Source organism: Neomonachus schauinslandi, chromosome 1, assembly GCF_002201575.2.
Source record: "Neomonachus schauinslandi chromosome 1, ASM220157v2, whole genome shotgun sequence".
Taxonomy (NCBI): domain Eukaryota; kingdom Metazoa; phylum Chordata; class Mammalia; order Carnivora; family Phocidae; genus Neomonachus; species Neomonachus schauinslandi.
The window spans coordinates 211,960,293-211,975,635 of record NC_058403.1 but is presented as its reverse complement, the minus strand read 5'-3'; the positions used below and the strand labels follow the sequence as shown (position 1 = coordinate 211,975,635).

The 15,343-nt window shown below is 58.3% G+C and overlaps 1 protein-coding gene across 1 annotated transcript; it reads left to right on the top strand.

Annotated features, from left to right (window-relative positions):
• Nucleotides 1-9,575: 9,575 nt before the first annotated feature.
• HMG20B (high mobility group 20B) lies at nt 9,576-15,061 on the top strand. Its single transcript, XM_021705161.2, has 10 exons — nt 9,576-9,620; nt 9,901-9,956; nt 10,301-10,409; nt 10,897-11,100; nt 11,699-11,819; nt 12,199-12,245; nt 12,514-12,586; nt 12,891-13,106; nt 13,694-13,826; nt 14,380-15,061. Exons 2-10 carry the CDS (start codon nt 9,919-9,921, stop codon nt 14,390-14,392), a joined length of 954 nt encoding a protein of 317 aa, XP_021560836.1. The 5' UTR covers nt 9,576-9,620; nt 9,901-9,918; the 3' UTR covers nt 14,393-15,061.
• The last annotated feature ends 282 nt before the right edge of the window (nt 15,062-15,343 follow it).

Sequence of the window (15,343 nt, the reverse complement as noted above, 5' to 3'; positions counted from 1 at the left end):
AGCCGCGCGGCCACCGCCAGTGGCCGCGGCGGCGCCCCCGCTCCGGCCGCCGGGGGGCCCCGGGCCCATGGCCGCGCTCCGCACCCGGGCCGGCCGGTCTGGCGCGCGGCAGACGCGACCCCCGCGCGCGAGCCGTCCGCGCCCGGCTCTCCCCGCGCCACCGCCCAAGCCCGCCCCGCCGAGCGCGCCTGCAGCCGCCGGGCCCCAAACCCCAAATTAAGGCCCGGGTGGGGCGGGGCGGGGAATGCTGGCGGCCGCCTCCACCAATCGGGGCCGCGCGCCGGGGCCCGAGAGCCAATAATCAGAGGGGGGCGTGGCCTCGGGGGCCAGTCCGGCCCCCACGCCCTGCTCCCGCGGGGTGGGACGGTCCTAGCGCCAGACGGCTCACCTTGGTGTTAGCGGGACGGTCACCGGCTGGGGGGGCGACGCAAGGGGCGCCCACACCCAGACTCCTGCCTTCAGGCCCGCGCCACCCTGGCCTGCCCGCAGCTTTACGAGGCCTAATGTGTGTGTGGGAGAGGACGGGATGGACTGGAGGCTTGCGGGGTGGGCTGGGGGCGTGGGAGATGGGGGAGAATTCTGAGCCTGAGCTCGCCACTCCTTGGGGTCCCGTAACTTCCCAACTTCCCGGCCCGGAGAGACCCAGTCGCACGCGGAGAGGACGCATTAGTTCTAATTAATTAGTTATTAAGGATAATAATGGGGGTAATCATCATAATAACCCCAGCTGGCATTTAATGAGCGCTGACTGTGCCAAATGCCCCACGTGGGTTTTCTCACCCAAGCCGGGAGGGAAGCGGGCCGAGTGGCTCCCATTTCACACGCGATAAAACAGGCCCGGAGAGCGGGGAGGGCGTGCTCGGGGACGCCGTGAGTCAGGTGCATGCGACACCACCCGAGGCCTGCGCTCAGAACCCCTCCCCACTCTCCTCCAACGTCCTCCCACGACCGGGTCACCACACAAGCGATTTCAAGTTCCCCCAAGCTTTGCGTGCAGTCGTCCCCCCCACCCCTCCGCGCCTCCTCCAGCCGCGGTTAAACACCTGCGCTCTGGAGCCAGAAACTTGGGGTCCAAATCCAGCCCCACTCCCTGCTAACTGTTCCAGCTGGGACAAGTCCTTTAACTCTGTGGGGTTTCAGTCTTCCCAGATCTAGAATGGGTATAATGTACACTAAAGTCATATAGGGGCGCCTGGCTGGCTCAGCCCATAGAGGGTGCGACTCTTGATCTCAGGGTCTTGAGTTCCAGCCCCACGTTGGGTGAGATTCCTTTAAAAATAAAATAAAATAAAATCTTGTATAATTGTTAGCTCTTAATAGTCTCAGCCAGAAAGTCTTCTCATCACCCCCTCCTCCCCGGCTGGTCATACAGTACTCTGGGCTGCCCCCCATTAGGGCCGATATCTGCTCTCCCCCCACCCCAGCTCTTAACTGTGTCCCCCACTGAACTATGATCCTCATGAAGGCAGGGACCGGATCAGCTACCAATGCCTGGCACATAGGAGCTCAAGAAATATCTGTCCAATGATTGTATGGTGGGCATGGAGGCAGAGATCCAAAACTGCAGACAGAAACTGGGAGACAGGAACCCACTGACAAACCAGAGGCTCAGGCACCCCAAGGGGGTCCTAGCCCAGAACTCCACACTGATGCAGACCACCCACCCCAATACCCATTTTTTTATGGAAAAGAGCCTGAAAACTGGATGTGGGTGGGGTAATGGGGACTCGAGATAACCTAGCTGGGGAGCAGGGAGATAAGGGGCCACAGCTTTGGAGGAGATAAGGAGAGACAAGTATCTCAATTCTTTCCTCCCTGCCGGGCATGCTCCTTCTGTTTCTCCGGGGCAATGAAAGTGATTTAAAGAAATTCTTGCCTCAGCCTTACACAACATTTAAAAATACTTGCCTAAGTTTCTTTAACATTTTTTTAAAGTTCTTATTTATTGGGGTGCCTGGGTGGCTCAGACGGTTAAGCGTTTGCCTTCGGGTCAGGTCAGGATCCCGGGGTCCTGGGATCAAGCCCTACGTTGGGCTCCCTGTTCAGCGGGAGTCTGCTGCTCCCTCTGCCTCTGCCTGCTGCTTCCCCTGCCTGTACACACTCTCTGTCAAAAATAAATAAAATCTTTTTTTAAAAAGTTCTTATTTATTGATTTAAATCATCTCTACCCCCAAGGTTGGGCTTGAACTCACGACCCTGAGATCAAGAGTCATGCAAGATCAAGAGTCACACGCTCCACGTATGAGTCAGCCGGGCGCCCCTCACCTAAGCTTTGTATTTACATTTCTCATCTCCTTTCATCCCACATCCCTAGGGGATCTTACACTACTTCTTGCCCATTTTACAGAGAAAACAGGCTCTTAGAGAACTCCCTTGCCAGAGGGCACACATCTAACAAGAGGCAGATTCAGGATCCAAATTGGGCTCCCCGCATGATCTGCAGCATCTTTGAGTTCTTTATTCTCGGACAGGGGAGGGCCCACCTGAAGAGAAAAGGTGCCCGGTGTTTACTCTTTCCAGCCTCCTGTGTGGGTCAGGAACCCACAGGGAGCATCCCTCGAGCAGACCCAGCACAGGGAGCGGGGGCGTTTAGCAGAAACACCAACATATCTCTGGGTTTTCCTGCCGGTGGGAGCCAGTGAATATTTCCTGGCCTGGACACTGGGAGGGGGGGAAGGCAAGAACAAGGCGGACCCTGGCAGGGAGCTGCCTCTGAGCTGTGTCCTTCCCTCCTTCCTTCCTGGACTCACTCATTCAGCAGATCTGGCCTCATGCTGAACAGTGCAGGAGCCCCAAAATTCTGAAGCCCCTCATCTGAAGCAGGGGCAGAGCCGGCCCCTCTGTGGTTGGTGCTGGTGCTGGAGGGGTTAGACATGGGAGGGCTGATTGAATGGCAGGCAGAGTCTGGACGTTACCTCCAGATCACTGGGGAGCCATGGGAGGGTTTTTTTTTTTTTTTTTTAAAGATTTTATTTATTCATTTGACAGAGAGATACACAACGAGAGAGGGAACACAAGCAGGGGGAGTGGGAGGGGGAGAAGCAGGCTCTCCGCTGAGCAGGGAGCCCGATGCGGGGCTCGATCCCAGGACCTTGGGGTCATGACCTGAGCTGAAGGCAGACGCCCAACCATCTGAGCCACTCAGGCGCCCCATGGGAGGGTTTTGAGAGGAGCTGGGAGAGTCAGATAAAAAGTCGGATGGGGGTGGGCATGGGGAGCGTCTATTCCAAAGCAGGCCTTGGCTACAGGGGTTGGGAACCTAGTGCAGAGCACACATGCCCCCATAAGAGCCCGTGGGAGATTTGGAGGGAAGATCAGAGACGGTCCTGCCTGAAGGGAGGATGTGAGAAAGGAGGGATGAATGCCCTGCCCTCGGGATAGGATAGAGACAGGCTTGGGGTCCAGTGAGATCCGAGCCTCTGATGTCCCCAGAGCGTCCCAGCTGCCCCCCACCCCCTGCTGGAGATCGGATGTCCTGGTGGCCCCAGTCCAGCTGCAGGTAGGAAGGGAGGGTTCGCTTTGATCTCCTCTCCAGGGGCTCTGGATGACTAGGAGTGGTGGAGGGGGAGGGAGGATTCCTAGAAACTGGGAAACAACCGGGAACTTCCTTAGATCCCAGGGTGGCTGTGGGGGGCCCACAGCCAAGATCAAACCAGGCAGTCTCAGGCCAGCCCCCAAGCCTCAGTTTCCCTTTCTGTGAAATGGGTGTGACAGTAGCACTGCTGAATAGGGTCACAGGGTGGCCTAAGGGAGATGAGGCAGGTGAGGATTGGGACTGCACAGGCACCAGATCATTCGCTGTGGTCGGGGGCTGTCCTGTGCATCGCAGCACCCCTGGCTTCCACCCAGTAGAAGCCAGGGGCACCCCCCCCCCAGCAAGTCGTCACAACCAAACATGTTTCTGGGCATGGTCCAGTGTCCCCTGAACTACCCTGGGTGGCAGCCACTGTACTAGAAAATTCTCTGTAACAGGGTCTGCAGCTTCCCGGACCAAACCAGCTACCGCTTCCGGTGGCATTGACCCCAGTTCTAAGGGAGACCATGAATTAAGCTCATTAAACCCTTGCGACAACCTCCTGAAGGCAGACATAGTCATCGTCCCACTTTGTGGAGCGGCAGACTGAGGCACAGACAGTTTCGGTAAATTGCTCAAGTCACACATCTAGGGCTTGGGGCCACCTCCCTGACCTTCTGCAGGTCCACAGCAGCGGGGGCTGCCTCCTCCTCAGAGGCCTGAGGCCCCCGCCCCCACACCCCTTCTTTCAGGCAGCTGTGACCACTGCATTTGTGTGTGTGTTGTGCTTCACGTTGTGTCCCCTTCCCTGCAACCTCCCCTCCCGCCAAGTAGGTGACAGTCCTAACACCCAGGACCTTGGAATGCAACCTTATTTGGAAATAGGGTCATTGCAGAGGTGGGGAGTTAAGATGATGTCACGCTGGAGCAGTCCCCTGTGGACCCAATAAAAAGCGAAAGCTGGACACACACACACGGAGAAACCGAGGGATGATGAAGGCAGAAATATCGGGGTGACGCTTGGACAAGTCAAGGAACACCCAGCATGGCAGGCGACCCCCAGGAGCTGGGAGAGCCTGGGGCTGACTCTCCCTCAGGACCGCAGAAGGAACCAGCTCTGATCGAGTCCTTGTTGTTGGACTTCTAAGCCCCAGGACCGCGGCGCAATACGCTTCTGTTGTTTAAGGCCCGGGCTTGCGGTGCTTTGTTTGAGCAGCCCTAGGGGACTAATATAGTGCGTGCGCGTGCATGTGCGTGCGCGTACACGTGTGTGCGTGTGCATGCGCGTGCGTGCGCGCGCGTGCATGTGTGTGCACGTAGGAAAAGCCTTAGTAAGAAGTGTTACCAAGCTGGTGATGGGGAATATGGTGTGCGTACCGTGGCCTTACCTACACTGATTTTATACAAATGAAATGAATTTGCACAATATTTGCAAAATAACGTTCATTTCAAAAACAGAGGTTTAAGCCATCCTTAATGGATCTTGTATTTCTGGAACTGTAAATTGGGACTCCGTACCAGGCTTCCTACTGTACAAATTTCCAAGTGAGGCACAGAAATGAATGCAAAGAAACTAAAACGAAATTTACGACTTTAGACAGCTGTGGTTACTGGTTTTATTGAGGGCTAGGTATTTTTTTTAAAGATTTTATTGATTTATTTGAGAGAGAGGGAGATCACGTGATTGGGGAGAGGGGGCAGAGGGAGAGGGAAAGGGAGAAATCGAAGCAGACTCTATGCTGAGTGCGGAGCCCTTTGCGGGGCTCAATCTCATGACCCTGAGATCATGACCCTGAGATCATGACCGAAGCTGAAACCACGAGTTGGACACATAACCGAGCCACCCAGGCGCCCTTACAGAGGGCTAGGTATTGAGAGAACTTTATGTTGCTAAGAAAAAACAAGGGACGCCTGGCTGGTTCAGTCAGTGCAGCTGGTGACTCTTGATCTTGGGGTCATGAGTTCAAGCCCCACAGTGGGTGTGGAGCCTACTTGGGAAAAAAAAAAAAGAGAGAGAGAAAAAAAATGATTTATAGTTTCGGGGCAGAAAGGATCTGCTGTTAAATAAATGCACGAAGGATGTAAAGTCAGATAGTATAAATGCTGCTTCTATATGTTGCTTGTTTGGGGCTGTGGTGTGTATGGACTGCATGAATTGAACGGAAGACACCTTTTATTCTTTCTAGAGAATATCCATGCAGCAAGATATTTTTCTTGATACCAAAGAGCTGCAAACTGCTTTCAAAATCAACCCCAGGGGCGCCTGGGTAGCTCAGTCGGTTAAGTATGGGACTCTCGGTTTTGGCTCAGGTCATAATCTTGGGGTCCTGGGATCGAGCCCCACTTCCGGTTCCCCACCCTGTGCGGAGTCTGTTAGAGATTGTCTCCCTCTCCCTCTGCTCCTCCCTGCTCGGGCTCTCGCTCTCTCTCTAAAGGAAATAAGTAGAGTATTTTTTAAAAAGTCAATCTCAAAACAGTTCCTGTCTTTTTGATGTACAGGAAGACTCTGAATTCCTTGTGTGGTTCCTTAGGAGGGGGGAGGACAGTTTCTAGCGCAACACCTTGTCAATCAAGCCAAGGAGGCGGGGCTTGGAGGGCGGGGCTTCCCCAACTTCCCGCTTAGACTTCTTACCTATATTATTTTTAACAGATCAGAGGCAAGGGTGGTGTGTCCCATGAAGCAACAGAGCAGGGTCTAGAATCCGGGTCTGTCATGATTCCAAGGCATGCTCATCTTACTCAGCCATGGGCTGCCTCTTAGGGGAACAGGTTTATTGAAACTTAATTCACATACAATGCACGCATCTAAAGTGTGCAATTCTGAGGGGTTTTTTTAAAGATTTTATTTATTTATTTGAGAGAGAGAGAAAGGAAACAAGCTGGGGGGAGGGCAGAGGGAGAGGGAGAAACAGACTCCCCGCTGAGCAAGGAGCCTGACGCAGGACTGGATCCCACGGGATCATGACCTGAGCGGAAGGCAGACGCTTAACCGACTGAGCCGCCCAGGCTCCCCTGTGGTTTTCAGTATATTTACAGTTATGCAACCATCACTGCAGTCTAATTTTAGGACATTTTGATCACTCAGAAAGAAACTCCGTGCCCCTGAGCAGTGTCTCCCCATTCCCCATCCCCACTAATTCCCCAGCCCCAGGCAACCACTAACTTACTGTCTCTATGGATTTGCCTGTTCTGGACATTTCATATGAATGCAGCCACACACTTGTAGTCTTTTGTGACTGGCATCTTTCACTGAGCATCATGTTTTCAAGGTTCACCCCTGTTGTAGCATGAATCAGCAATTTATTCCTTTTTCTTTTTTTAAGTTTATCTTAATCTCTATACCTAACGTGGGGCTCGAAATCACGACCCAGAGATCAAGAGTCACAGGCTATTCCGACTGAGCCAGCCAGGCGCCCCTAATTTATTCCTTTTTATGGCCACTAATATTCTATTAGATGAGTGGACCACATTTTGTCTATCTGTTAACCAACAGATGGGCATTTGGGTTGTTTCTACTTATCGGCCATTGTGAATCGTGCTGCTGTAAACGTTCATGTGCAAATTCCTGCGTGGACATGTGTTCTTGATTCTCTTGGGTCTGTCTCTAGGAGTGGGATTTCTGGATCGCATGGTAATTTCATGTTTAATGTTTTGAGGAACTGCTTGGCTGTTTTCCAAAGCACTTGCCTCTGAGATATTTACTGTATGCACTCATTTGTATATTCAACAGTAGGGATCGAGCAGCTCCTAGAGGCACTGTTCTAGGTGCTTTAACGTGATGGGGCGCCGGGGTGGCTCAGTCGTCAAGCGTCTGCTTTTGGCTCAGGTCATGATCCCAGGGTTTTTGGATCGAGCCCCGCATCAGGCTTCCTGCCTGGTGGGAAGCCTGCTTCTCCCTCTCCCACTCCCCCTGCTTGTGTTCCCTCTCTCGCTGTGTCTCTCTCTGTCAAATAAATAAATAAAATCTAAAAAAAAAAGTATTAAAAACCACAGGCCAATAAAAGAGCCACTTAGGCCACGTCACCAAAGTGGAGCTTAATACCAACCTAACCGCACCTTCAACCTCCCCCAGAAATTTTTTTTTTTTAAGACTTTATTTTATTCGACAGAGAGAGTGAGAGAATACAAGCAGGGGGGAGTAGTAGAGGGAGAGAGAGAGAAGCAAGCTTCCCGCAGAGCAGGGAGCCCGACACGGGACTCAATCCCAGGACTCTGGGATCATGACCTGAGCCAAAGGCAGACACTTAACCATCTGAGCCACCCAGGCACCCCTCCCCCAGAAATGTATTAATGGGTCAGTCAGGAACTTTCCCTCTCTGCCCCAAAGGAACATGAGAGAATGTGCATAATAAGACCTCCTGCTCTTCCCCCTGCTAAGGGAAAGTGACCTTGCAAGGAGGCACAATCCTTTGTCTTCTCTTGGTAAGAATGTCCTTGCCCCTTCTTGCTTCCTATATAACCTTCCATTTTGTAGGATCCTTTGGACCTCCCCTCTACTTGCTAGATGGGATGCTGCCCCATCCATGAATCCCTTAACAAAGCCCATTAGATCTTCAAATTTATTCCATTAAAATTTTGTTCTTTAGGGGCGCCTGGCTGGCTCAGTCATAGAGCATGCGACTCTTTTTTTTTTTTTTTTTAAAGATTTTATTTATTTATTTGAGACAGAGAGAATGAGATACAGAGAGCATGAGAGGGAGGAGGGTCAGAGGGAGAAGCAGACTCCCTGCCGAGCAGGGAGCCCGATGCGGGACTCCATCCAGGGACTCCAGGATCATGACCTGAGCCGAAGGCAGTCGCTTAACCAACTGAGCCACCCAGGCGCCCGAGCATGCGACTCTTGATCTCAGGGTGGTGAGTTCAAGCCCCACACTGGGAGTAGAGATTACTTAAATAAATAAAACTTAAAAAAAAATTTTTTTTTTTTGTTCTTTAACAGGGGAAACTAACATATGGAGAAAAAATAAGACAGGGTGTATGGGGGAAAACTCATTGAGAAGGTGACATTTGAGCAAAGACCTGAAGGAGATCAAGCAGTGAGCCAGCAGATAATCAGGAGGAAAGGGCACACCAGGTGCAAAGGCCGGGGGGAGGGGTAAGTGAAATGGACGTATTTGTATTTGAGGAACATCAAGGAAGCAGAGAAGGGAGATGGCAGTGTGGTGATGTGGGCCAGTTGTCTGGGGTCTAATAAGAGATCGTGAGCATTCAGTGACCACAACTGTCACCCTGGGAGTAGGGGAAGTCGCAGCTCAGGCCATAAGACCACGCTGCCGCTTGGGGGTGGGGGGGCAAATCCCAGAGCAGAGCCTCCTGCCCCTCCACCTTCACGAGGTCCTTGCAGCCTTCCTGTCTCAGTTCCTCTTTCCAAATGCTTTCAGCCCAGTTCTGGACCTCAGCTTCGCAGCATCCCAGCCTCCTGGTCCTAAACATCGTGCAAGGTCCCCATTGCACAGGAGGGAAAGCTGAGCCCCCAGGGGGAGAGCAGCCCCTGCCGGCGCACTGCAGGACTAGGCACAGCGGGAGGCCGGGGGCCCTAAGTTCAGTGAATGGATGGCTAACTTCCCCGCCAGGTTTGCAAGAGGCTAAGACAGGTCCCACCCTGTCCTGGGGCGGGAGAGGAAGACACTGCGGGGAAGGACCTTAACCCCCTTTCCTAGCAACCGGCCGCCGTCTCCATGGCAACTAGGGAGGCGCCCGATCTGGCCCTGCAGGTCCCGGGATCCCGCAGGGGCGGGCGGTCTCGCCTTCACCCGGAGAGGAGGAGTCCGAGCCGCGCCTACTGGCCCTTTAAGGGGCTCCGCCCGGCAAGGCCTCAAAGCGCCCTGATTGGTCCCGAGAGCGGCCGAGCACAGCCGAACTTGACGCACCCGCCCGCAGCCTTCCCTATCCACCTCCCACGCGGCCCCGGTTGCCCCAGCCAATCGCCGACCGGCGCGCCAACCTTCATCTGCATGGTCACGCCCCAGGGAAACACTGCACCCAATCCGACAGCTCGCGGAGGCCGTATTAGCATGCCGAGGGCGGGGCGAGCGGCAGGGGCGGGCTCGGGGCGGTTGGTTGGAGCGTCGCAGCAGCGGAGAGGTCCGGGAAAGTTTCTTTGGAGGTGAAAACAGCCGCGGAACTCCGGGCCCTGCGAGGGGGTGGGGGCGCGGGGGTCCTGGGGCCGGGGAGGGGCCCCTCCCGGACCGGAGGAGGGTGGGCTCGGCCCTTCCGGGGGGCGATCGCCCAACAAAGGATCCCTGGGGCGCCCGCCCTCGAGGGCCTCCCCGCCCCTGGATCCGGCCCCTCCAAACACCCCGGGCCCGGCATTCCGGGGCTCCCCCGCCGGGCCACCCCATCGGCGGCTCGGGCGCCCCTCACTCGGCCACGCGTCTGCCTTCCAGGTGGGGCCGGGAGCGGCCATGTCCCACGGCTCCAAGCAGCCCGGCGCGGTCGCCGCGTGAGTGAGACATCCCCTCCCCCAGCCCACTTGGGGCTGCAGCCCAGCTCCCGCCCGCCCTGCGGAGCTCCTGGCCCCTCGCCCCTCGCCCTTCAGGGTCTTGACTCCCCCCACACAGCTGGGGCAGGACCTCCCCCTTGCGTCCCCACCGGCCTCTTTCCCCCCAACTCCCCGGCCCAGTTCCTCCCAGGGGTCCCTACCGGCCCCCCGAGTGCTCCTTCCCCGTCCCGTGGATAATGACCCCCGCAGACCCCTGCTCCCAGGACTCAGGCCCCCTCCGTGCCAGCTCCGCGGTCGGGGATGGAGGTGAGGATGGGGGTGACCCTGGCGTCCCATGGCTCCAGGCCGGCGGGCGGCAAGGCTCCGGGACAGCATGGGGGCTTCGTGGTGGCTGTCAAGCAAGAGCGCGGCGAGGGCCCCCGGGCCGGCGAGAAGGGTTCCCACGAGGAGGAGGTGAGTCCCGAGTCCCTGCGCTGTGGTGGGGGAGGCTCTGGGGCTCGCCCATAGCCTGGAAGCTCCACCCCGGGCTAGATTTGAATTCGCTGTGGCTCCGCCCACAGTCCAGATTTTCTTCCGAAGCTGAGGCCCGCCCCGTGCCACATGCCACGCCCCCAAGAGATCCACTGCCACTAAACCAGGCCCCGCCCATCGCCCAATACCAGCTCCGCCCACTGCCCTGTGGGAGGTACCTTCCCGTCGTCCAGTGGGCCTTTCGTCCCGCATAGAAGCCACGCCCACCCCAGAGACCACGCCCACAAGCGAGCCCCATCCCAGATGCCTAGTGCCCGGGACCTCCGAACCCCGCCCTCTCCCAATCCTGCCCCTTGACCAGGCCGTACCTACAGGCCTTCCAGTCCCTGTCTCCTGGATCGGCCACGCCCATCCCTCTAGCCTGCCCCAGCCCCTCAGGCCCCTCCCAACGGCGCGTACGGTTTCACAGCCCGTGAAGAAGCGTGGCTGGCCCAAGGGCAAGAAGCGGAAGAAGATCCTGCCAAATGGGCCCAAGGCACCGGTCACGGGCTACGTGCGCTTCCTGAACGAGCGGCGTGAGCAGATTCGCACGCGCCACCCAGATCTGCCCTTTCCCGAGATCACCAAGATGCTGGGTGCCGAGTGGAGCAAGCTGCAGCCGGCGGAGAAGCAGGTGTGGACGGAGGGGGCTGGCCCAGGACCACTGACCTTGCCCCGACCCACTCGGACACTGCCCTGCAGCCACATGCCCCAAAGGACAGAATGTGGAGGGTCCTTGCTTCCGCCTGGAGAACTGATCACCCATGAGCTCTCCCCAGCAGGCTGAAGCGAGGGGAGGGTAGCAATAGGCAAGAATCGACGTAACAGTTAATAACCAACATGGATAGGTGTAAAGATGTAGGGGTGGGGGCTGGATTTTTATGTGATACCTTCCGATTTTCAAATCCTGGTAATTAAAATTGCAAAAATATCAAGGAAACGAAACACACCACTAGTTTGCGCCCTCTAAGTGGTATTTCAACAAGCGAAATGGGTGCAGGAGGGCAGCTCAGCCTGGAGACAAGGTTTATAGCGGCGGAGTTGGGGCGGGGGGGGCGGGGGGGGAGTGCCCTGAGCAGGAGGCCGAGGAGGCGGGTTTTGTCTCCAAGGACAGTAGGGAGCTACAGCAAGGTGGGGGCATAGTGAGCTGAGTGATGGAGATGGGGTGTTGGCCGTGGAGGCCTGCCGCCCCTGCCCGTGGGCTGGGCCAAGCCTTCCGCTGCCCCCACTAGCGGTACCTGGATGAGGCCGAGCGGGAGAAGCAGCAGTACATGAAGGAGTTGCGCGCGTACCAGCAGTCAGAAGCCTACAAGATGTGCTCGGAGAAGATCCAGGAAAAGAAGATCAAGAAAGGTGGGAAGGGACCCAGCCCCCAGGCAGCTGGGTGCGGGCTCTGAGACAGGTGACCCTGGGCAGACCACCCACCGTCCTCCATGGGACTCCCGGTCCCATGAAGATGAGAGACACCTAAGCAGACAGCTGTGAGTGGGCAGGGCTGAGCAGTGCTGACATGGGGGCACACAGACACTGGGGGGCCTAGGCAGGAGCCTGCCCCAGGACGAGCAGGGCTAACTAGGGGGGAAGGGTATGCTAGGCGGGAGCAGGGCTAACTAGGGGGGAAGGGTATGCTAGGCGGGGCGGGGGTGGGGGGGGAGGGCGGCACTCGCAAAGCAATATGTGGGCTCAGAGGAGACCTGCCAGGCTGATTGATCCTGCCCTCCTTCCCCACCAGAAGACTCGGGCTCTGGGCTCATGAATACCCTCTTGAATGGACACAAGGTAAGTACTCCTGCTCCAAGGACCATGGCTGGGCAAGAAAGGTCTGGAGGTCTTTAAGCCCTGGGTGAGCCAGACCAACTCTCATGGGAGGAAGGGAGTGCCCCTCCTCCAAGTGTGCAAGCAGAGTGGGGCAGCCACATCGTGGGAATGTTGGTAAAAGGACTTCGACCCAGATGGCCAGAGGAATCCCTCCCAAGCTTGAGGGACGTCCCAGAGGGGTTTTGGCTGCCCCCCCCAAAAAATTCGTCATCTTGTCCTGTCGTCCCAGGGTGGGGACTGTGATGGCTTCTCCACCTTTGACGTCCCCATCTTCACTGAAGAGTTCTTGGACCAAAACAAAGGTGAGCACTGACCAGGGGTTCTTGGGGAAGTGGGTGTTGGGAGAGTGTGTGGGCCAAAAGGGTGCCAAGGCCGGGGGAGGTGGCGGGTGGGGGGAACTGACCACCCACTCAAAAAAGCAGAGGCGCCCACCTCCCCCGACCCTCCGGAGCCGAACCGAGGTGTGGGGCTGGAGGCAGAGCAGTGACAGCCGGCCTGGGGGTCGGGGTCGGGGTCGGGGTCGGGGCGGGGACACAGCTAAGGCAGAGGCCCAGCAGCGGGCAGGGAGGAAGCTCCAGGCTCTGATCCGGCTCCCCCACGCTACAGCGCGGGAGGCAGAGCTGCGGCGCCTGCGCAAGATGAACGTGGCCTTCGAGGAGCAGAACGCCGTGCTGCAGAGGCACACGCAGAGCATGAGCAGCGCGCGGGAGCGCCTGGAGCAGGAGCTGGCGCTGGAGGAGCGGCGGACGCTGGCGCTGCAGCAGCAGCTCCAGGCCGTGCGCCAGGCGCTCACCGCCAGCTTCGCCTCGCTGCCGGTGCCGGGTGCGGAGGCCCCGCCCCGCGTCGGGCCCCGCCCCCCGCCCCCACCCTGTCTCTGGCGAGCTCCGCCCCGCCGGCTCCACCTCCTGGCCCCGCCCCCAGCTGCTTCGAGCCTGGACCCCTACCGCCTTGAGCCCCTACCCCAGAAATCCCGCCAGCCCCGCCCCCGGCCGTGCGACTCCTGCACCGAATGACTCCTCCCTATCGTGAGCAGAGCGCGCGCCCGCCCTCGCTGACCCCTGCCCGCGCCGGTCCTGCCCGTGACCCCCCCTCCCCTCCGGCTTTTCGCGCTCTGGCCTCAGCTGACCTTGGCTACTTCCTCCTCCCTAGTTTGTAAGCCCCCCCTCGGCCCACGGCCTCGCCCTCACCACTTTCCGTCTAATGCCCCCCGCCCACAGCTGACCTTGACTTTTCCGGGTCTAGACGTCCTGATCCCCCACCCGACCCCACCGACGCGCCGCGCCTCTGGCCCCCTCCCCGGGACCCTGCCCTTGGAGACCCCCCCCCGCCCTCTGACCTCTGCTCCTGTGGGGCCCCGGCTGCATCGACTCCCCCGCTGGGCTCCGGTGACCGGTCCCTGTCCTCTCCAGGCACGGGCGAGACGCCCACTCTCGGCACTCTGGACTTCTACATGGCTCGGCTGCACGGCGCCATCGAGCGCGACCCCGCCCAGCACGAGAAGCTCATCGTCCGCATCAAGGAGATCCTGGCCCAGGTCGCCAGGTGTGTGACGGGGCGGGTCGCCCCCGGGCTCTGCTCGGCCCGGATGGGGCCTCCCTGCCTGGGGGTTGGGGGGGCTGCCTGAGGCTAGACCTGCCTTGGGCCCCGCGGAAATGACTGGATTTCGGCCTCCGACGGGGGTCCCGGAGTCTGGGCGCTGCCGGGTGGGATCCGGCTGCGGGATCTTATTCCGAGGCCACCGCCCACACGGGATCTACCAGGTGGGGCTTATTTGATACAGGCGACCAGTGGCCAGACCGCTGGGGGGCGCCGATCAGATCGGGGACTTTATGAATGCTGCTGGGCGGGAAATGCCAATCCCTCTTGGCGGGTGGGATCCACTTGGGGGGCTAGAACTTCCCCGCAGCTGCTCGTGGGTTTTTCTGGGTGGCTTCCAGCTGTCCTGGTTAGGTGGGATGGACTCCTGGCCCCCACCATGGCATCTGTTTGGAAGGACTGAGGGTTGGTGGCCTATGGTGACCCCCATCCTGGGGGTCAGGGCTGATAAATTATGGGGGTTCCCCATCACGAGTCCCCCCCTTCTCTCCTGTCACAGTGAGCACCTATGAGGGTGTCCGCCGCCCCACGGATCCAGAGAAGACCAAGCTTTGGTCATGGCCCCTTCTCCACCCCATGGAGGAGGATTGGGGGTCCACCTTTTGGGGCCATGCCCAATCCTGCACCTTGGGGGCTCCAGCCCCCCTAAAATTAAATTGCTACAGCGTCCCTCTAGCTTTCAATTCCCCCAGCACCCTGAACCCAGAAAAATCACCTGCTGTACATGACACGCCTAGAACCCGGAGCCCCAAGGCCCAGCAACGCCTGCTCCCCTTGCACATCACACTACAGGGACGTGGGAGCAGCACAGGGGCTGCGGAACCCAGGACACAAGGGGACCCACAGCCACTGGCACGCCCAGGGTGGGGACGGTTATACCTGCTACACCGGATCTCGAGGACCGGCCCAGGGACAAGGTAGAAAACCCCACCCCTGACCCGCTGGGACCCCCAGCAGGTGCTCACCACAGGTGCCCCCCCCCCCCCCGCCCCAGGCAGGCACGCTGCAGGGACATGCTCTCATACTTGGGGCGGGGCCCTCTGATTGTGGCCCTCAGATTCCTGCACCCCAGAATTGGGGGGGCTGGTACTGACCCTCCCCTCCCTCATCCAGATGAGGGACCCTTGCAGAGGCATCCTCTACCTTTGCTCAATCTGGACTTTTTAAGTAAAAAAAGTGGAATTTGAATTTCCAAGCCTGTGAATGTTTTTTTGGGGGGGTGGGGTGGGAGGTGGGCTAGAAGATGTGCCCAGGGCCCCCAAGATGCCCCTGCTGGGTGTCCCAGGCCTGCCCTCCCCAAGCCCCCGGCCCCCATGAGCCCCCTTCCCATCCGCGGATGAGCCTGTTCCGGACGAGTCACCCACGTGGACTCACACCCCGCGTGGCCTTCTGTGTCTGGTTCCCTCCCTGAGCGTCCCCGCCCCCATCAACGGTCACTCCCCACCTTCTCCCCCGCCCCCTGC